The 23,227-nt window shown below is 57.4% G+C and overlaps 1 protein-coding gene across 1 annotated transcript; it reads right to left on the bottom strand.

The window, feature by feature from the left end:
- Window positions 1-3,335: 3,335 nt before the first annotated feature.
- On the bottom strand, window positions 3,336-22,336 carry LOC119091612 (ceramide kinase). The gene is made up of 11 exons (XM_037214418.1): window positions 22,291-22,336; window positions 18,671-18,943; window positions 17,689-17,804; window positions 12,557-12,746; window positions 12,010-12,087; window positions 6,410-6,562; window positions 6,029-6,193; window positions 4,939-5,135; window positions 4,116-4,366; window positions 3,794-3,837; window positions 3,336-3,439 (listed from the first exon to the last, which is right to left on the bottom strand). Exons 1-11 carry the CDS (start codon window positions 22,334-22,336, stop codon window positions 3,336-3,338), a joined length of 1,617 nt encoding a protein of 538 aa, XP_037070313.1.
- Window positions 22,337-23,227: the final 891 nt, after the last annotated feature.

Genomic DNA, 23,227 nt, shown 5'->3' with positions numbered 1-23,227 from the left:
CACCGGAACAGAACCGACCCGTGCCCACACTGCACGCCGCTCGGCGGGAATGCCAGCGCGAGCAGCCCCGGCACCCACCCGCACCGCTCGACGGGACGAGCCAGCGCGGGCAGCCCGGGGCCACCTGCACCGCTCGATGGGACGAGCCAGCGCGGGCAGTCCCGGCACCACCCGCACCGCTCGACAGGACGAGCCAGCGCGGGCAGCCCGGGGCCACCTGCACCGCTCGACAGCACGAGCCTGCGCGGGCAGCCCCGGCGCCACCTGCACCGCTCGACAGCACGAGCCTGCGCGGGCAGCCCCGGCGCCACCTGCACCGCTCGATGGGACGAGCCTGCGCGGGCAGCCCCGGCGCCACCTGCACCGCTCGACAGCACGAGCCTGCGCGGGCAGCCCCGGCGCCACCTGCACCGCTCGACAGGACGAGCCGGCGCGGGCAGCCTCGAGGCCACCTGCACCGCTCGACGGGACGAGCCGGCGCGGGCAGCCTCGAGGCCACCTGCACCGCTCGACGGGACGAGCCGGCGCGGGCAGCCTCAGGGCCACCCGCACCGCTCGACAGGACAAGCCAGCGTAGGCAGCCCCGGCGCCACCTGCACCGCTCGATGGGACGAGCAGGCACGGGCAGCCTCAGGGCCACCCGCACCGCTCGACAGGACAAGCCAGCGTAGGCAGCCCCGGCGCCACCTGCACCGCTCGACGGGACGGGCCGGCGCGGGCAGCCCCGGCGCCACCTGCACCGCTCGACGGGACGAGCCAGCGCGGGCAGCCCCGGCGCCACCTGCACCGCTCGACGGGACGAGCCGGCGCGGGCAGCCTCGGGGCCACCTGCACCGCTCGACGGGACGAGCCGGCGCGGGCAGCCCCGGCGCCACCTGCACCGCTCGACAGGACAAGCCAGCGTAGGCAGCCCCGGCGCCACCTGCACCGCTCGACCGACAGGGGACCGGACCGCACAACGCGGCAGGTGGCACCACCTCTGCCGGCGTGCTCACCGGCGGCGGTCGCGGGGCGACGACGGGCGCCATCCTGGGAACGTCGGGGACCGGCAGTCTTTGGCAATCGTGGCGCAGTGAGCGTCAGCAGCGAACACCAGTGACGTCACGCTGCAGAGGCACGTCGACCACAACACAAACACCGCAGACGGGATACACAGGCATCGAACGCCGCGTGAAGACGATCTGCTCAATTGCGCAACAATCAGGACCGGAATCGCCGCACAGCACACACCACGGAATTGGGCTACAGAAGCCTTTTATCGCACACGTCAAGTTCTCCTCTGGTCTGGTCTGAAGCTGGAATTACGTGGAGGAATCGCCAAGCTCCAGCGCAGCAACGTTAGCACACAGTGCGTGCGTCACGGAATTCGATTTTCTCATGCAAATGATCGCCGCATCCTCGACTTGATCAACAGACGCACATTCCTACCTCGACGTGGTCCCTCGTTCGTTTGCATCGAGCAACACGTCCATTTTGGCGCTACACTGAGGGCACTCCCAGCCCATCAGAGGGCCCGGCCGGTGAGGTGATCGCGTGTCGGAGTGGTTGGTCGGGGGCGGCCGGCACCACCGCCCGTGCAGCGTGGGAGGTCTCATTGTCCAGGGGAAACAAAAAATCAATGTCGCAGCGGACTGGCGAATAGCACAATGTCATCGTCACTGTCAAATGACGGAACATAGCGGTCAAAAATTGCACAAGACGTCAGGAAAGCTTCCAACAAAGTTAGGAGAAAAATAGATCAACTTGAACTCATGATTGAGCGAGGAAACTGCGAGCCAACACTCTAAATCACAATAACCCTAAGACGAAGACTAAAGGCAGTTCTACTAAAAAAAAACGAAGATAAGGAAGAATCAACGAGGATGGATGGAAAGTATAGCAACGCAATCGAAGCCAATACCATGATTTGATTATCAAAGGGCCGGTTACCAGGGTGCAGATCATAGACGGCTGCGAGCAACACACATCAAACACAGCGCAACGGTCACTGGTCAGTATCACAACACCTGTTAGGCTGCACTTGCTATCTAACCCGGCTCGACGGTTTGCAATACTAAGACGATTTTCATGCAACATTCCAGACATTGCATATTCTCAAAAATCGTTCAGCCCTGTCTCGAAAATAGATCAGGAATGTTGTTCACATTTCAAAATTATTCTACAAAATAGCTCCAATCGTGGCCAGCGTATGACTTCCCTAGAGACAACGGAAGGGACGGAACGCATCTGCCCATTAATTGGCATGCGGCCGCGGCACCAGCACCGGACACCGTATAATGCCCTATAGCCTATGAAACAGACAGCCGGCATCATAGCTGTAACTGACTAGACTGGGGATGGCACATTTTCAGTCCATGCCAGAATCGTTCAAGAATCGCGATAATTATCACAATTATTTTCGGAACCAACAAAATCACTACTGCGGCCCGGGAGCAATAATCATTCATAGATGTATGATACCAATCAAATCAAACTCATTGATTTATAGTTCAAAGCAGCAACCAACACCTGACTTCGACTGAGACCTTCGGCCGCAGCCCCATTAACACTCCAAGACCTAACTACGTGCTACAAGTCGCCGTGAAATGGAACTTGTACCAGAAAAGGATGCATCAAGATACAAAAATAAAGGGAGAGTAGAATGGAGGATGAACACTACAGAGCACTTGGAGAAAGCTGCCACCCCTACTCTCTCCATATGAAAATATTTTAGCAGCTCCCACCAAACAGAAACGCGCACATCCACCAGAAGATGTGCAGGGACGAATACCAGATTAGGATGCTGCCAACCGGGGTTGCTGTGCTGCGGGTCCCGTATCGAATGCCCATAGAGCCGAAGGGCATTACTCCAACTGCAACCTGTACTGGTCCTCGTAAGGATAACCCACGCAAGCTGCCCTTGAACAAGACTGAGCAAAGTTAAGTGTTTGCAGTGTATCAAGTCTTAAGTGTCTATAAATGAGTCGTGCCACAGCCGGCGGGCTGCGTCGTCCTGGCCAAGGGTCGGGTCAGTTCGGTCGTGTCGATTCAGAAGCAACTTTGCGGTTCAAACCATAGGGTTCGAGCCGCCGCGTCGCGTCCGTCGATGCGCCGGACCCGCGACTCCAACGAGCGGCCAGAACATTCCCGTATTGGATCAGCGTGACCCAGCGTCAGGACGACACCCACGGACCCATCCGGCTCGAGCGCAGGGTCCATCCCGACAGGCTATGGCGGCCGCGGCCAGCCACAACCGCCGGGGCCGGCTGGCTACGGGCGCGTGCTCAGACAACGCAGTCGGGCAGCGCGGCGGCGTGGGGGTGGCGGGCGGCCGCTGGCGCCGGCGGCTCCGCCGGTCAGATGTGCTTCTTGGCGCGGCCGCCGCAGCCGCCGCAGCAGCCGCGCTCCTCCACGCGCTCCACGCCGCGTCCGAACATGCGCACGGCGCGCGGGGTGCACCCTGCCGAGCGGAGGACGACACAGTGTCAGCACAATAGAGCGCGGCCCTAGCACAGCGCAGAACGCGGCCCTAGCACAGCGCAGAGCGCGGCCCGAGCACAGCGCAGAGCACGGCCCCAGCGCAGCATAGAGCGTGGCCCGAGCACAGCGCAGAGCGCAGAGCGCAGCCCAGCACAGCGCAGAGCAGGCCTTCAGCACGGCAGAGTATGGACGTCAGGGCGGCGTCAGCTGGGCGGTGCGCGCGGCGTCAGGACAGCGGAGAGCACGGCTGACTGGCTGCTCGCTTTCAGCACGGCTGAGCCGGACGGCCCGAGGGCGGCGGGCGAGCGCCACAGGACTGCCGTCCGCCGCTCGCCGCCGGTAAGCGACACCGCCCACTGAGCCTCGGTGCACTGGCGGCTACAGCCGACACCCCAGGTCCGGCCAGGTCAGACCAGGGGATAGAGCGGGCCGACAGCTAGACAACTGGCATAGCCGTTGGACCAGGGTAACCCGTGCCGCCTGATCAGCCATGTGTCGTGGGCATTGGAGATTGCTGGCGGCTGGATGTGCGCACCTCAGATTGCTGGCGGCTGGACATTCTCATCTGAGAATGATGCGCGGCTGGATCTGCCCATCTAAGATTGATGGCGGCTGGATGTGCTCACCCGAAATTGCTGGCGGCTGGATATGCTCACCTGAGATTGATGCGCGGCTGGGCCACCACCTCGCCGTCGCAGTTCCAGACGCTGTCGCGCGCGTCGCCGGCAGCCGGCGGCACCACGGCCACCTCCGGATCGGCCGCCGGCCAGTCGCCGGCCGCCGCCGAGTCCACCGACAGCGCCGAGTTGACGTGCGTCTCCCAGAGCAGGCGGTGGCCATCGCCGACCACCTCCGGCAGCAGCTCGAACTCCTTGACGCGGTAGTACTCGACAAACGGCAGGTCGAACTGGCGGTGGGAGCAGCGGTCAGCAGCGGCGAGCCTGCGGGGAGGCGTCCGCCAGCAGGGGGTGGCAGGCGCCGCAGCACACTCCCAGACATGGTCCGGCCCAATGGAGCCTACGATCAGCCGATGCATTTACTTAAGCCCGTCTGGCGACATGGGCTGGTTGATACTGCTCGGGTACATCTTTTGCACTCCTATTTCACCCATCGGCACCCTTGCTTGCGTGTTGCTTTCGGCAATCGCCACCAGTCAAAACTTATCCACCATACACGAAACACTAGCAGACGGTGGAGTGGGCGCCCTCTATTCGCAGGATTGCGAAATGTAGATACAATGATCAGGAGCATAAGCAGGATTCCTCAATAAGCGGGGTGCAAAACTTTTTTCTCGGAGAAGGCAGCATTTTAGCACGTCCCGCGTTCGTCAGATTTCTTGCACGGTGCACAACGAAGTTGCCTGGGTTTTTAACTACTTTTACTTTTAATTACTTTTACTTTTAAACAACGCCCAGCGCCCCAGCACCAGCCCTCTCGCGCCGCGGCCCTCTCTCCGGAGGGCGGGGCGGCGGCACACACCGGGTCCTTGCCGGCCGCCGAGCGGTACATGTAGCGCAGGAAGTTGGCGCGCGATGTCTTGCGCACCAGGATCAGGTGCGCCCAGCCGTCCGACAGGTGGGCGCGCGGGCACATGCCGGCCGGCGTGATCTTGCAGCGGCAGCTGACGTTGGCACTGCTCACCACCAGGAACGGGCCGCTCACGCGATGCCACTCGCCTGTCGGAGGTTAGAGCCGGCGGGACGTCAGAGACGGCGGGAGGTCACAGACGGCGGGAGGTCAGAGCGGGCGGGCGGTTAGTCAGAGCGGGCGGGCGGTCAGTCAAAACGGGCCGGCGGTCGGTCAGAGACGACGGGAGGTCAGAGGGGGGCGGGAGGTCAGGGCCGGAGGGAGGTCAGGGACGGAGAAAGTCAGGGCCGGCGGGAGGTCAGAGACGACGGGAGGTCAGAGGGGGGGCGGGAGGTCAGGGCCGGAGGGAGGTCAGGGACGGAGGGAGTCGGGGCCGGCGGGAGGTCAGCGCGGGCGGAAGGTCAGCGCGGGCGGGAGATCAGCGCCGACGTGCGGTCAGAGCGGGCGGAAGGTCAGAGAGGGCGGGAGGTCACAACCGGCGGGAGGTTAGAGCGGGAGGCAGTTCAGTCAGAGCCGGCGGGAGGTCACAGCCGGTGGAAGGTCAGAGCGGGCGGGAGGTCACAGCCGGCGGAAGGTCAGAGCGGGCAGGAGATCAGCCAACGGAGCGCCACCGGCGGCGGACAATCGGACAAGTGTTTCCACCTCAGCACGAGCGCCACCGCCGAACGGCTCGGTTCATCGCACTTTGGAAAAAAGCAATAACGCTTTCTAGGGAACGGTAACCTACCATTAGAGTCAATTACTATCCAGAAAACACTCTGCCCGGACAGGCCAAGAAATAATTAAGCCTTTGCTGATCTGTGCAAAAAATGTACCGTTTACATGTCCAACAATATGATGTCACATATGCCAGAGACCCGTCCGCGTTACCACATCCCCAAACACAGATATGGCCGCCACCCGTGACCCCACACTGCTCCCCCCCCCATCCCCATCGGGACGGCCCCTCTCCACCGTGACCTCACGAGGCCGGAGTGCCCACCTGTCGGCTCGGCCGGCTCCGTCTGCGCGTCGGGCGGCGGCGGCGGCTCGCGGCAGCACACATCACAGTCGGCGAAGCAGGGCTTGTGCGGCGCGAGCGAGCCAGCGGCCGTGCGGAACGCCACCGAGCCTCGGTAGGCGCGGCTCCGCCAGAACCGGCCGGCCCCTGCGGCACAGCCCACGGCGGCGTCACACCCGCGCCCCTCCGACGGCCTGACGGGCGCAGCACGCCACGCGTCGGCGACGTCACGGAGTCGGCGGAACGCAACAACAAACGAACGTCACGTCCCTCGCCACGTGTCGAGGTATAAACAAGCACGGAGAGAACGCGGGACCAGCGCCGAGGGTGAGGCCGATACGGCCTCCTGGGCTGCCGGCTGACCTGCCACGTTGTAGCGCATCGGACCGAGCCAGAGCAGCTTCTCGCTGTCCTTCAGCAGGTCGCCGAAGAAGCCGTACGTGATCATGGAGAGGGAGTAGCGCAGGAGACGGCCGCCGCTGCGCAGGCTGCACACGTCCACCCAGCGGGTGCTACCTGTCGGCAGGACGCAAGCCCCGTCACGGTCACGGTCACGGCTGGGCGGCGGCGGCACCTGGCTGCGGGGGGGGGGGGGAAGAGGCAGCCAAAACGTGTCGGGTTTAATCCACGGCCAGCGGAATATACGGCCGTCTTTAAGCCAGGCTTAGTTCACGTACGCATGTGCGCGGTGGCCGGGACGGACGCAGCGTCCTGCCCGCCGCTGTTTGGTTCATCAGCTAGAAAACAGTGGATGACCACTGATTCCCTGCAAGGAGAGGCCTCTCAGTCCGAATGATTGGATTGGGGTACCATGGGTGAGTGTGGGTGCAGACGGTGACGGGGGCGTGACATCCGGATCTGGGGGGATCAGTGCGCCCACATCCAGGCAGCAAACTCAAGGCCATCCCGCCCGGCCCAGTTTTCGCTGAGCGTTCCGATGTGTTGCGATGCGAGGCAGAACGTAATCCAAAAGCAGTATAGCAACCAAAATAGGCCGCACCGAAGCATAACAAAACAACGGCGACAAAGAGTAGCTTGTCAAAACGGCAGGTCATGGTGCGTTCCACGGCAATCCCCAGCGAGCGGTGGAAATAGTTGACTGAGATTCAACTTGCATCTGGCAAGGACAGCTCCCTCCCAACTCGCACGCAGGCTACAGCGTGGGGCGCATTGGGAACATCATTGCTTCCAACGTTATACTCCTCTTCAGTTCCGTTCCGCCTCACATCGTCAACGTCACGCAACGCAGAGGCCGGAGTGGAGCAGCCTTAAGCTCCCGGCCGGGCGCGCCTCGTCCCAGGTCCCCGAGGAGAGCCGCTCGGACCATGTCACCCGCAGCTTCCGGCCACCCCGCCTCGTCCCAGGTCCCCGAGGAGAGCCGCTCGGACCGTGTCAACCGCAGCTCCCGGCCACCCCGCCTCGTCCCGGGTCCCCGAGGAGAGCCGCTCGGACCGTGTCACCGCAGCTTCCGGCCAGCCCCACCTCGTCCCAGGTCCCCGAGGAGAGCCGCTCGGACCATGTCACCCGCAGCTTCCGGCCACCCCGCCTCGTCCCAGGTCCCCGAGGAGAGTCTCGTGGACCGTGTCACCGCAGCTTCCGGCCAGCCCCACCTCGTCCCAGGTCCCCGAGGAGAGCCGCTCGGACCATGTCACCGCAGCTTCCGGCCAGCCCCACCTCGTCCCAGGTCCCCGAGGAGAGCCGCTCGGACCATGTCACCGCAGCTTCCGGCCACCCCGCCTCGTCCCAGGTCCCCGAGGAGAGTCTCGTGGACCGTGTCATCGCAGCTTCCGGCCACCCCGCCTCGTCCCAGGTCCCCGAGGAGAGTCTCGTGGACCGTGTCACCGCAGCTTCCGGCCACCCCACCTCGTCCCAGGTCCCCGAGGAGAGCCGCTCGGACCATGTCACCAGCAGCTTCCGGCCACCCCGCCTCGTCCGAGGTCCCCGAGGAGAGCCGCTCGGACCGTGTCACCGCAGCTTCCGGCCAGCCCCACCTCGTCCCAGGTCCCCGAGGAGAGCCGCTCGGACCATGTCACCGCAGCTTCCGGCCAGCCCCACCTCGTCCCAGGTCCCCGAGGAAAGCCGCTCGGACCATGTCACCGCAGCTTCCGGCCACCCCGCCTCGTCCCAGGTCCCCGAGGAGAGTCTCGTGGACCGTGTCACCACAGCTTTCGGCCACCCCGCCTCGTCCCAGGTCCCCGAGGAGAGCCGCTCGGACCGTGTCACCGCAGCTCCCGGCCACCCCGCCTCGTCCCAGGTCCCCGAGGAGAGTCTCGTGGACCGTGTCACCGCAGCTTTCGGCCACCCCGCCTCGTCCCAGGTCCCCGATGAGAGTCTCGTGAACCGTGTCACCGCAGCTTCCGGCCAGCCCCGCCCGGCGCCTGGGGTGTCCGGTGCGAGGGCGGGATCACCCCGAGCGTTGGCGACACCGCGCTTACGGACGCCCCGAGCAGCGCGATGCGGCGCCACCAGCCCGCGCAAGAGGAGTCAGGTGCCGGGCCGGCGTCCGACGCCGCGCCACCCGGCGACGGGGCGTGGCCAGGCTCGAACCGGAGCCTTTCCGGCGCCGCCGGACAACCGAGCCGGCACCGACGTCGCATCCGACCCGGACACGGGCAGGGGAGGGGCTCAGCCGGCGGCCACATCGGCAGCTGTAGCGATGTTTATCAGTGAGGCTGTGTATTAAGGTCACCTGGCGCTAGAGGCAGCTGGTAAGGTCATACCCAACTTCTTGATCCTAACGTAAGCATAAGGACCAAACTGGCCGGGGACGCGCCCACGCTTATTATATGCTAGAGCACCTCCTATATTCAAGAAACTTAACAGCAGCCGCTGAGACTTCCAAATCACAGGAGCCAGACCTGTGTGGCTGCATTTCTCCAGCTCAAGCATGCTTCAACAAAAGGGACGAACGGTGAGCTTAGCACAAAAAAGTCGCTTCACCCAAACCCGTGCAATGAGAAACTTGAGCGTGCATTAATCGGAAGCGCCACAAACGTCGTAAAGGGGATGTTGCGAATGAACTGAGTACGTTCGACAATAGTGCACATCCTCCTTCCTTTCGGGTTCGATTAAGATCATTATTGACTGATCTAGCACTCGAATTTCAAGGACATTGGATTCTGTGTAGACAATCTGCCCCATCGGAAGTGCTCGAGGATTAAGCTCGAGCTGCAGTAAAGTGTGAGTACACTAAACATGGTCAGCCAGTCACGAGGCATAGGCAAGACGTAGGCGGGAGGTGCTTCGAATCTCCGGGAACGACAATGCACGCCAGATCGTTGTTAACAGCACCAGCCAACAGAGCACAGCTAACAAACTGTCGGGGCGGCGACCATACAGCACACCACCCGCTCGGTGTCCCTGGGAATGGCTGTGGTAACCGCTCAAGTCCACCAGCGTTGGGGGCCGCTCCCCCTCGCGGGAGTGTCTTGACATGCGAGGCACCCGAACTAGGGCACGCGCAGCCTCCACGACACCCACAAGCATACGTGTGGGTGTATTAAAACGCAATGCAGGTAATGTCCACCTGCTGTGTGAATGAGATCAGATATCAGTTCTATCCGAATTAGGTCAGATAAGGTCAGAAAACGACGTAGGTCCTGGCGGGCATCGCGGCACGTTAATTTATCACTGATATCTGCCGTTACACTGGAAGTTCACGATCGGGTGGTAGTCAGCGTCCACACAAGCACTGTTTGGCGTTAGCTCCGTTTTCAGAAGGTCACTCAAACAAAATGGTTCCGAGTAAATCTACAAAGGTGACCTCGCGCGGGTGACGAACAATCGCCGCGCGAAAGCCTTGATCGCCTGGCTGCGCCGGCGCTGGCGCTCTGGTGAGAACCACACCTCCGTCCTGGCGGCTCGCCCATCGTCGACAGCTGCCGACACATCACATGACGGCGATCGGCGATGGGTCACGAGGCTCATCAACGCCTCATCGGCCGATCGGGGCCACCTGCGACCCGCCATTAGCGACACTGGCGCGTCCAGGCCGGCCGGGCGCCCGCACCGCGCGCGACCTCGCGGATGGTGCACCGCCGGTGGATGGTTCGGCGGACGGACGCTGCGCCTGCGCGGCCATGGAGCGCCCGTGGTGCGACTGGTGTGTCCCAACTCCGGTGGACACGGCCAGTCGTGGAGGGTGACGAGTGTCGTGCCGCGCGTTGGTTCAGGGGTTATCTACAGAGACGGCGCGACTGTCTCCTTCGAGCTGCAGTGGATTTGTAGCAGCGCGTGCTTGTTCTACGCAATCAGCTTCTTTGACAATATTCGGGAAACGAGGTCACATTAAGACCCAGCGTGCACTCTCCACGACGTCACGCATCACGCTTTGCACGTACCATCCGGAATGGTAACGTACTTTTGCGTTATCAAGCGCAAGTCTCCAATGTGAGGCAGACAGCCATCCCGAGCAACAACGCGACGAATCGTCGAGCCACTGCTCCCCCATCGTCTTAAACGGCAGCTCGTCTCGGCTGGGCCGGCCAGACCAGCTCCACATCGGCCGGCCGTGGCCTCGTACGGCGCTGGGGGCGGCGGCGGGCCGCGTACGCCGGGCCGGCCGTCGATACGGACCGATAGCGGTTATCTGGCGCCGCCCGATCCGTGTGTACACCGCCGGCCGTTGGCCAGGCCCGGTGACGACCGAGGCAGGGCGGAGGTGGCACCAGACGGCCGGTATGCAGCCGACCGGACGTGACGCGGCGGGAGCCCGACGGCTGCGGCTGAGCTCGCGGCGGGGACGGCCGGCGGGGATCCCGACGGCTGCTGCTGAGCTCGCGGCGGGGACGGCCGGCGGGGAGCCCGACGACTGCGGCTGAGCTCGCGGCGGGGACGGCCGGCAGGGGCCCGACGGCTGCGGCTGAGCTCGCGGCGGGGACGGCCGGCAGGGAGCCTGACGTCCGCGGCTGAGCTCGCGGCGGGGACGGCCGGCGGGGATCCCGACGACTGCGGCTGAGCTCGCGGCGGGGACGGCCGGCGGGGAGCCTGACGGCTGCGGCTGAGCTCGCGGCGGGGACGGCCGGCAGGGAGCCTGACGTCCGCGGCTGAGCTCGCGGCGGGGACGGCCGGCAGGGAGCCTGACGTCCGCGGCTGAGCTCGCGGCGGGGACGGCCGGCAGGGAGCCTGACGTCCGCGGCTGAGCTCGCGGCGGGGACGGCCGGCAGGGAGCCCGACGTCCGCGGCTGAGCTGGCAGCGGCCGCCCGCCGCGGTCGGTGCACATGTTCCGACCGAGATCCGAGTGGCACGGAGCGTCAGACATGACCTCACCCATTACAAAAGTGAGGGGCGACACTGGAAGGAGATCAGAGGGTAAAGAACCACTGGAAATGAAAGGAAAACTCGTAGGAAACTGTACAAGTCACATTAAACCGTGCCACACATCAATTCGCCATTTTTTATATCACCACTAGTACCCACACTGGTGTAAGTTAATCCGGGCGCGAGCAAAAAATGTTAGACCAAAACTAAGGCTCAGCGACCAAGCATTTGTTCCAGAGTGACACGCCACCATCCCAAATAATTTATAGCCAGTGCCTTCCCAAACCCACCTGGTTCAGAAATGCATACATATGGCACAAGGCACGTGTAACCGACCTCAAGCGTGCTACATATTTGCATAAGGGCCAGCCGCTCACACCGGTACCTGTCCCCCGGGAATTACCGGTGCTCGAAACTTCGCGACAACAGCCGTTCCCGTTCACAACCACTTGATTACATTACGGGAGACTCGCGCCAGACAAAATCGGAACAAAAAAGCAGGGTCCTTCTTGCCTTTCACTATCTTACAAGACGGCGGGAACTCACATGCAACCGACGGGCAGAAAATCTGACTACTGCGCACCACTCAATCGCATGTGGGCTGCATGGCTGCAGCGGTAACCACCACCGTCAGACAAACGCACGCACGCCGCGTGAGCGTGCGGGCGCGGCCGGGCGGCCGCCGCCGGCCCGCGGTACGCACCCATCACGATGTGCAGGGCGGCGGTGACGGCGTCCTGACTACCCTGTAGGCTGCCGCACACGGCGTCCGTGCTGCCCGCTGCGGAGCGGACAGGGCGCTCATGAGCAAAGCCGTGCCCAGGGCGCCGACACCACCGCAACGGTGCCGGCACACACAAGCCGTCGTGTATGTAGTAGTATGCTCGGGTGAGACTATGTGGATATCGACGTTCGCGCAGAGGCCTGTAGTGAACAGCGTTTTACGGCAAGTTGAGTGTTTAAAAAAAAGGAAGAAAATAACAACTTTCTCAACTAATTTCAAATCAAAGTCAACTCGTATTTAAGTAACGGGAAACTTTATCGTGACGACGGTTTATCATAAACATACAAAACATGACTGAAAACGACGCAGAAAACAAACGGCAGCGATTTTACGTTGCTTTCGTACATATCCCAGCACTCCGCCATATCAGAGTAAGCCACGATAAACGAAGGGGACACTCCTGAGCGACGATAACACCCATAGAGAGCCCACTGTCCGGGAATGGCGCCGGTGAGAAACCACTTACCGGGGATGACACCGATGGGGACGGGCGCGTTGGGCGACTGGTCGTCGGGCTGCCGCTTCAGCAGGCCGTTCAGCACCTCCATCAGGGTGCCGTCGCCGCCCACCACCACGACGCCATCGCAGCCGCTGAGCGAGCATTGCTGCAGCAGCGACGAGGCGTGGCTGGCGTGCGTGGTCTGGATCACCTCCGTCTGCCGGCCGGCGGCGGTCACGGAGGGTCAGAGCGGGTCACGGCCGGTCACAGTCGGTAACAGCGCCTCGCGGCGAAGCGCAGTAAGTCGACCACGCGCCACCAGATCCTGACCAGTCGCCTCGACATCCTCACCATTCACCTCGACATCCTGACCGGTCGCATCGACATCCTAACCAGTCGCATCGACATCCTGACCATTCACCTTGACATCCTCACCATTCGCGTCGACATCCCAACCAGTCGCTTCGACATTCTGACCGGTCGCATCGACATCCTGACCAGTCGCATCGACATCCTGATCAGTCGCTTCGCCATCCTGGCCGGTCGCATCGACATCCTGACCAGTCGCTTCGACATCCTGACCGGACCGGTCGCATCGACATCCTGACCAGTCGCATCGACATCCTGACCAGTCGCTTCGACATCCTGACCAGTCGCTTCGACATCCTGACCGGTCGCATCGACATCCTGACCGGTCGCATCGACATCCTGATCAGTCGCTTCGACATCCTGACTCGTCGGCACTGAGTATTCATCACGCGGCACTAAGCCCCAACCAGCGTCAAAACACCTAGACAAGTCCCCGTTAAACCCCGACCAGTGGGCGCTAGCCTCCAAACAGGCGCTCCAAACGCCGACCGGGAGTCGCCCGATCCTGCCCGCATGCTGTTTCCGGAGCCCAACAACGGTGTGTCCTGATCACGTCCGCTCACCAACGGAGTGCTGCCGAGCGTTCCCGCAATCTGACACAACATCCTGATTCAGCACGCACATCGAAGCCAACTGACAACGCCACGCAGAGGTGCACGACTGCGCGGCCCTCCGTCACAACACGCTGTGCTGCGGGTGGCAGAACTGGCTGAAAACAGCGCTGCCATGGCTCGTTCGGCACGGACTGGCAGAGGCGGCAAAAGATCGCACGTGACCAGGAGTGGCATGGGGAGGATAGTGGTGGTGCCATGAGGAGCTCCAGGCATGGAGACGTCGCGAGGAGCGAGCCTGTTTCGCATTACAGGATTCGGTCCGGAGTCGCCCATGAGGCGGCGGGATGCTCCCTGGGGCTCAGGGCCACATGGGAACCATTACCTCCACTTTCCTCCCACGCGAGAGCAATTCCGAGATGGCAGCGAGGGCCGCTATCTTGAATCAGCCATAGCAAATTACTGCCTTCATTTATGCACGTCAATCAACACAGAAAAGAGAGCAGCTACATTATCGTTCCAGCATTTTGGGGGGCAATGCCACCAGACCACGAAACAGAAAAAGAACATTTACTTATAACATCTACATTTGCACAAGAACATTTATTACACAAGCATATATACATACATATATATATATATATATATATATATATATATATACATATACGCATGAACAGCTTCCAAATCTAAGCACACTAGTTGGCAAATGCCTCGCTATAACAAAAGACAGCCGTTCAATGGCGATCAATTTACCACCGTGCGGTAGCGTGTGGAATTGAAAATGGCTGCGAGATTCTCACAGATCGTGTGAAGGCCTGGTCATAAAAGTATCATGCTTGAATGACTATAGAGTGCCCATACGCCGTCGATCGTCGCATCACTCTGCTCCGTAAGACTTAGAAGTGCCAAACACATCCGGGGCGTGAAAAGCTGGCATTCATACCGCCTGGTACAATGGTATTCACGCACGTCCACAAATACCAGCGCTCCATTCAAAACACCGCAAGCCGGAATCCCGGACAAAAGGAGCCAGCTCCACCCAGCATATCGATAAAGCAAATCAGCAGGCGATCCGTGTCCCAGGACTCGCCATCGGTCCGTGGCCCTGGCGCCACGGCCAACCGCCATCGTTCCGTGGCCCTGGCACCATGGCCGACCGCCATCGTTCCGTGGCCCTCGCGCCACGGCCGACCGCCATCGTTCCGTAGCCCTCGCGCCACGGCCGACCGCCATCGTTCCGTGGCCCTCGCGCCACGGCCGACCGCCATCGTTCCGTAGCCCTCGCGCCACGGCCAATCGCCACCGTCGCGCACGGAGTGGCTTCAAAAGGGGCGCACACTGAGATATCCAGAGTTTAACGTCCAAGGTCAAAACGTCAAAAATCACAGAAACCTGAGGTTGCGCGCCCCCCCAAAAAACCTGCGCCCAAAAATATTTTATGTCCATGGGTGGAGAGAATCACGACATCCAAGCTAGCAGCATCCAAAATAGAAACACCCAAAGTTCATAACATCCAGCGTTCATACCGTCCAAAAGTTGGAGAACACTTAACTATTGGCTTAGTACCCGATAAAGGGGTGGCGTCGTTGATTTGTCCTGCTATGCCGACGAGTAACGTCATCCGGTACAGTGCTACCTAACTAATACTACTGTGCGTGGGCAAAGACAACGTTCTGTTTACGCACGCGAATTTCACCGTGTCTGCATGTGTTCGGTAGTATGCTTATGACGAATTTAGAATTATTGATCCCCGGCTCGTGACCTCGAAGATCTCTGGTTACTGGGCAGTAGGTGCACGGTGGCCGTGAAAGGCTATTGTCGGATCACCTGCTAGTTTTTTATTGCGATGGATAAAATCCTCCGCGGTGATTGGTTCCCCTAGCTCCTTTATTGGACCGGTCATGTTTCACGAATCATTTTGCTGATGGATTCGATTACCTCTTCCAATTCGTAAAAGCCTCGTGAGTTTGCGTCGTTTCTAAGACCATCACCTTTACCGCAGCTAGCACATCGATTATATTCAGAGCAGCAATTGGTGTTAATGGCTGTTTGAAACCGATAGCTCCGCCGCTGAGTCAAAGTTGAGAAGCGGCATCGATGGCTTCTTGCTAAACAATTTCCTTGAATGGAGCGTGCCAGGCGTGACGCTGCACCATAAGTAAATCGATGCCGATGGTTTGTAGGCCGTTTCACGACGTTAGAGCCGCAACAAAAATTATTACAGACAGGAGTGCTACGACATTGCTTCTGCTGCCAATACTCATACACATTAGTGTTACAAAACGAAATTCATGCTGAAAAACTGGACTGGTTGGACTGGACACTCCTACCACTAACACTCGTAGTTATTATTTATACACGGCATTAGTTCTACCGCAAAAACTTCAACGCGACGTTAGTGCTACACGACCACATCTTACCTTCACTTATATTGCAAAACCCTTACGCGAAGTAAGTGCCACAAGTGCTAATCTTGATCACAACTCTTTGTTGCATACGTAATGACGAGCATAAACTTTTGCAGCATACATTCGTGTCGCGTAGCACTCACGTCATGTATGAGTTTTTGCAGACGAAGCAATGTCCGTATAAGTAATATAAGTTCTTGCAGAAGATGCAATGACTTGTTTAAGTTTTTGAAGCCAATTTTGTTTTGTCGTGTAGCACTCATGTCGTGCACAAGTTTTTGCAATAGAAGTAATGGCGCGTACAAGCAGTCTACATAAGCTTTTGCAGTGGAAATAATGTCGCGTATAACTGATGTCGTGGCACTCCCGTCCGCAGGAGTTTTTGCCGCAGCGCTCAAGTCGTGACACCGTATAGGCTCCCTCTTACAACGGAACCTATGCCGGGGCCGAATACAGGACCGCCAGCCGCCAAACGCTCTAGGTAATTCGGAACAACCATGTTCCACGGTACTTATCATGTGATCATTGGTGAACGCGAAGCTGACTAAGCCATCTTTTTGGCAGAGGAAAATATGGTATTGTTGAGTCATCTAGCAACAAGAATGGAAAAAGTACGCTGCAGTGTCGTGCCATGTAGCAGCAGGAATCAAAACTAGTTTTGGCCGTTGTCGTAACTTGGTGTCATACATATTGGATGTTATGAATTTGGACGTGGCTTGTTTGTTTCACATCAAATCCGCCAATGGGTACGGAATAAGACGCGCTCGGGATGTTGTGAACGCTGTATGCTGCGACTTGGGATGACATGAACAGTGGACACTGCGATCTTGGACGTTCTGGTGCCCCTCCCCTTACAACGATCGTGCCGGCGGTGACATCACCACCCTGACGTCACTAGCACGTATGGAGCGGTCTCAGGGCGGCCGGCGCAAGTTCCCATTGACTTCCGATACTGCCCACCGACGGCCACGACCAAGCCAGTTTGTACGTAGGCATGGCGAGCGACCGAGGGCGTGCTAGGGTCCACACGAAGCAACCTCCCCCCCCCCCCCTCTCTAGCGCGCAACGCCCGATGCCTGTTCATCTCCACGTGCCGACGGGCGGGGCCGCAGGGCGGTGCCGCCGCGCGCACACTCATCCCATTCAAGTCAAGTGCCCACGTGCGATAGCGGCCGCCTTCGCCATTGGGCGTGCTTAGAAACCGTTGTTTAGTCCATGCGTCGTCCCTAGCTACTGCGGGACACTGCTCGGAGACGGCGGGGGGCGGTGCGGAAGGCGGGCCAGGCGGCGAACGCGTCGTGACCGCCGGCATTGATCAGCGCCTACGACCCGGCAGAGTCACGGCCGACTGTGACCATGACGACACTCGTCAACAAACACAGCGACCAGTTGAACGGCGCGCGCTGGACGGCGCGAGGCTGTGACAACGGCGCCGCCCACGGCAAACAGTCGGGCGGCCGGCGGCCGGCACTGACACGCCAGGCGGGACGGCGGGACGAGCGGGTCACTGCTGAGCCAGCGCCACCACACACAGACGCAAACACAGCGTGCGCAGGCAGGCAGACAGGCAGGCAGGTAGGCAGGCAAGCGTGCTTCTAAAGCGGCGTGGACGAACCATTCAGCTGACAGGCAAAGCAACATTCGCGGCGACGATGAATCCCCGCCATCTGCCCGGACTCTGAGCACGTCGACCACGCTCCGTGCTCACCCTGAAATCGTGCTTCAGCGCCGTGCTACATGCATGTAGGCATCGTGTAGAGAAAGCCGAGCCACGAACGACACTGCGTGTAAGAGGAGCCACGCGGGTGCGGCGCGTGCTGTTATTTACCTGAACACCCGCTAACGCGAAAATGGGCTTCACTTTCTTCTTGTAAATGGCCGGCCCCCGGCGGCGGCCGCAGGCAGGGTTAATGAACACCATGAGGCTTTGGGGTCTCCGAAAACCTGACGGTATCACAGATGCCGGCGGGCAGACGCATGCTGTCAGCTGCCAGTGGGACTGACGGGGTTATATGCCACGGAATGCGGAAAGGGCATTACAATGCAGCTACTGAGTGGTTAGGCTAACGTTAAGCGCGAAGGCCACTGGTTATATCATTAACAGGAAAGAAAACTCACGCAAATGCACCTCCCGAGATCGTTTTATAGGACACACACCACTGCAGCAGTATGAAAGAGCCAAGCAAGGCACATGTGCAAGCTTCTGCGGGCCTCAAGACCCCAAATTTATAATTGATCGCTACAACTGAGCGAAAGATTGAAGGACAATTTTCCTAAGTACAAGCGGTGAAATTGAAAACGGATGGACCGTTTGCCAGTTGAACAAGCGGTTCAAACAGCCAGCTATGGCAAACGTGTATATAAATGACACACATCATGAATCTTGATCACGTTAGATAAAACACTGCGTTTTTCGGCCACTTGAACGCTGCATCAATGTCTGTTCCCAGGCGTCTGGAATGCGACCGTAATGTTCCCTGTTTACGGCCATATGACTGCGAATCAATCGCTTATGATCCACATCGAGGTCATAATGTACAATTGGTTGTTCCTGACGAGGAAGACGCCACCCTGATTCCGAGAGCTGTTCTCGCGGTGAGCTGCTCCTTCCATACAAAACAAAACGTATACCCCAAACCCAAGGACATGACGAGTTTGCATAGAGCGTTGCCAGAGTGCTGACTCCGCAGGGTCGTATTCCCCTCCCCCTCCCATCGTCACAAGCACAGTGGTGAGAGGTCACTGAGGGCACCGCCCGAAGGCCTAGAAGCACGTGTCCGTCCGCGCGTTGGCCGGCGCCAGCCGCTGACCTTGCAGCAGCGTGTGCAGCTCGTCGACCCACTGCCGCAGCGTGTCGGCGCTGCGCTGGTGGAAGTGCTGCACGCGCACTTTCCAGCGGCGGCCGGCGCGTTCCGCGTAGTGCACGGCGAAGGAGCGGCCGCAGGTGGCGGCGGCCTGCTCGAGCTGGCCGTCTTCGCGCACCGGCACGCGGTACACGGCGGCGCCGGAGCCGGCCGAGGCGGCGCGGCCCGGCTGCGGCCGGCTCACGGCCACCACCTCGCTCAGCGGCACCAGGTGACGCACTGCAACAGGAGCCGAACACCTCGAACACCTCCCGGGACCGAGCACGCACGCACATCGGGCGCGCTCTGGCGATCCGAGGGACAGTCCCTGGTGGTCCAGCAGAACCCCGGAACAGTGGTTAACAAACTTCCAACTCGTAACTGCCAGTCACCATGAATGAACGGACTCAAAACGAGCATCAGTCGCGAAACATGCCATTCTTGCACTGGTGTGACCGAATTTCCGGGTGGCTTTCAGGAAATGGCAATGCCTCCATAAGCAATGTAGTTGATGTTTCTGTTATGCAGACATTGTAAACAAACACGTCCTCACCCTGTCGGTACGCCTGTCGTAACCTTTGTAACGTTTCGCTCACATGCGCGGTGTTCGGGTATGGGCGCTGGCCCTACCGTGGCCTAAACGAATTCCCTTCAAACTCTGTGTGTCATGCAAGATTAAAATAGACTACGATAGCGGACCTGATGCAGCTTGCTTCAGTAGGAATCTACTTCAAACAATGTGTGTCACGCAAGCTAACAACGACTGCTTAAACCCATTAGACGATTTACTAATTCAAAGGCCATGGGCGATGTTTCTGCTTGTAATCGATGCTGCCGAGACACCGTTAATCAAAAAGGGTTAAAAGAACTTCAGTCTCGTCTACATTTTGCCAACCGACCTATCCAATTGCAGCTACTTGAGTCATTCACTGAGCTTCAAATAGCCCACACAGACCCTCCTCGAAAAAAAAACACGAATCCAAAGCAGCTTTTAAGGTCACTTCCTTCAGAGCGGCTAGTGCACAAGGCAGGTGGCGGGCCGCGGCATATAATGTTTCCGGAACATGGAAATACGTGCAGAATAAGACAAATAGAGCAAGCAAGTTCAGAAAGGGAGGAACAGAGAGCACGAAAGAGAAAAAGATCGAACAGGAGGCAAGATGAAAAGGCAACAAAATGTCACACCAAACACTATTCAATCATGTGAATAGTTACAAAACTGACATTCTTCGGCGGTGAAAGTAATGTAAGCACGCCAGACAAAACGTTCCCCGAATACATCTCAGACCAGCGTTGGGGCTTTGGTGGGCTGCTAAATAGTGAGCACTATTGCGGAGCAAAGAACGGCGCACCACCACTGCTGGCTGAGTGGCCGGCGCATCTTACCTCCAGCAAGCAGCCTCACCTGCAGCTCCCCAAATGGGTGCCCACTGATGGAGCAGGCTGTGCAACATCATGGCTAAGCCTTTTGCATCAAAGAAGATTAGTGTGAAATTCATCACAATTTGTTTCTGAAATAGACATCCCTTCACAAGGATGCATCCAGAGAAATCAGATGGAGCTGATAATGAAAAAGGGTCCCCTCTCATCTTCTTTGTCAAATGTCACCTATATCCAGTGATAATGTCTGGTAATTGTCAAGGACATATTTTGTTCAATAGGGGCCCTCAGGATGTTCTTTTACTGAATATTGTTCATCCCTGACTTGTATGTCTATATCTCACCATTAAAATATTCTTAGGCCTGTTTTCCTTGTTATGGAACTAAGCCCTGATGGCAATGACCCATGCTGGGTCCTAAAATTCATTTTCATTTTGAGGTGGAGTACAACATGCATTGCCTTATTTGTTTCCAGTACCTTAAAGAGTGTTCAACATTTGCATGATGCCTTGAACAGAAATGGCATCTTAAAGATTATTTGGTGCAGTACACAGCCCTGCCCTTCTTAAGACCTAAACATCTCTAGTTTCTGAGCTACATGCCCACGAGGATGTGCAGACTTTTTCAGGTAGACTAATTAAAAGCATCCCATAGCTTTTTTCACTTAACAGTATGCCAATAATTACAAGTGAACCTATTTCTATACTTAAAAGTATACCAATAGTTATAAGTGAACTTATTTCATCATATCTGATGCATGCTTTAAGAGCTTCAAATGTGGAGCATTCCCTTTAATATCAAATTTGTCACTGATATATCCACAGAAAAGCCAATTGTCAAGGATTCCCATATATTTTGCGAGGTCTGGCAAAACTTAGGACATTTCTCAGTCTTTCCAGGCAGAGCAAGAGGCTGAGTGTTATCCATTTTAACCTAGTTTGGTTAGGAGTGAAACTTTCTATCAGAACTGTATATCGATTACATTTGAAGCCTTGTCAATATACTGATCACAGTCAACATGCAGGCCACATTTTGTAAGATTGCCTGATTGGTCAAGTCTAACAAATATGTGTTAGAATGCATGAATAAACCACTTAGTTTGAACCATAGTATTTGGTTCCAGTAATGTGTATAGGAATTTGCAATTTTACCAAGTTATCAATAGAATCAAAATAAGCATCCCAAACCCAGTTTCAATGCTTGGGATGCCTTGTTGAACAGCCCCTCTTCACTTCCCATAGTTGGTCAGCCTTATCAACTAGCTGCAGAGTGAGCTACTCAGCTAGCTAGAAAACCAAATCTTGGAAGATGGCCCTGCAACCACTATAGGTTATTTTAGGGTATGCTACTGACACACTGGTTCATCTGACTGCCAACAGCCATATCCAGGGATGGCAGACTAGGTGACAGGAAGAAGTTTTCTCCTCTCTCCCTCCTCCTCATCCTCCTCCCCACCCCTTCTATCCCTGAGGCAACATTTAACATTAACCCTAAATCAGTCTATGGAAAAAGTAGAAATTCTGTTTGCTCATTTCCCACACCACAGATGTGAACACTATGTTATCTGCCAGTGGTAAAGTTTTGCAAAATGTGTTAGACACCAGGGGGCTGAGAGGAAGAAATCTGATAACCCCGGCTAAATAAATGCCAACTGGTTTTCCACAACTTCAGCCCACTTTCTTATCAAATTTGGAATGCTGGAGCCCAATTTGGAGGGGCTGAACATTGGCTGGATAATGGTTGGACTGATATTGCTATTGGTATTGATTTTGTTGTATTGAACTTAGTCATACACTCACCTCACCATAAAAGCTTTAATGTTATATGATCCAGGCATTTGAATCCATTAGTACATATTCATTCCCCTTTTAGAAGGCGATTTCAAAATTAGTTTTGAAAATCCCAATACCTGGGTCAAAATGCCCTGCATGATAACATATTTTACACATGTACACATATACACACATCTATATTAGGCACAATTTGTGTTCCAAGTACTAGCTTTCAAATTGTATCATTCCCAAAAACCTCTTTTATTACACTGGCTGGGAAAAAAGACACAAAACAAAAAAGTTGCTTGCGTATTAAATGGCAGCTTAGCACAACAGGATTATGCAGCGTGTCTCCCATTCTCATATTCTCATTATATAAACAAGCATTAACAGGAAAGCCCGTTCAAGACCGGAACACAAGAATAGGATACTTACAATCTGGAGTTCCTTCCGGTTCCCAAGAAATGTAAGTTTGCCCCATCGACAACCTTATGGCGAACCGAATTTATTTGAAAATATCCTTGACGGATGGGGGTGCCCATTGTATTCACGACACCCACCTCCATTCCCTCTACCCGCATGCCAGTTCTGGAAATGTGATTAAGTGGACAGTCCGCCTTAAGCAAAGATATCCATCCGGCGCCCAACTTCCACCCCCTAAAACACCGCGGCCCGTCCCACCCGACCCCAGCCGTGGAGCGGAACTGACTGAATGAGGGACGGAATCAAGTATGGGAGGTGTGGTGCCACCAAGAGAAGGGAACGGGAGGGAAAAATTCAAATGACGTCAGTATACTTGGTGCTATGATTTATTTCATCTGCATTGGCTTCCGTGCGTTTTTTTAGAGCGCGTACATTTCATCACATTAGAATTTTGAATTTCTGATACGACATCTTGCTCGTTCTTAAACAGATATAACCCTTACGTTGGAAATCCCCAACGGTATATTTGACGTATGAAGCACTTTTCCGTCAAGGTTAACGGCTAGGAGTCGTCCATGACTTACATTACCGGTGGGCGGGGAGGGAGAGTTTGAGCGAGCGTAACCGAGGCCTAGCTTTAGGAGGGTGGTTTGGACATAGTAACGTTGCGCTCAGGTATGGATACAAAGCTGGCTCGATTCTTTTGAAACATTTCAAATACCGAAGAATCCAATGACTTCCTCTCGTTACAAGGAGCGGGGGGTGCAGCCAGAGGGGAAACGCCCATCAGGCCCGTCCTTTTCTTTCTCACCATACGTGGCTCCTGACAGGGAGTCAAAAATCGTCGTGTTATGTGCTCCCCGACCCTCCGCCCTGCCCTTAAGAAAACCCTGGCTGCGCCCCTTGCATGCAGCGTACTCGTTCTCGTTTCACACCTCAACCAATATGC

The sequence above is a fragment of the Pollicipes pollicipes genome, unplaced genomic scaffold (assembly GCF_011947565.3).
Source record: "Pollicipes pollicipes isolate AB1234 unplaced genomic scaffold, Ppol_2.1 Scaffold_3447;HRSCAF=4054_pilon_pilon_pilon, whole genome shotgun sequence".
Lineage (NCBI taxonomy): Eukaryota > Metazoa > Arthropoda > Thecostraca > Pollicipedomorpha > Pollicipedidae > Pollicipes > Pollicipes pollicipes.
The sequence above is the reverse complement of the archived record's forward strand: the minus strand, read 5'-3'. Positions and strand labels throughout refer to the sequence as shown.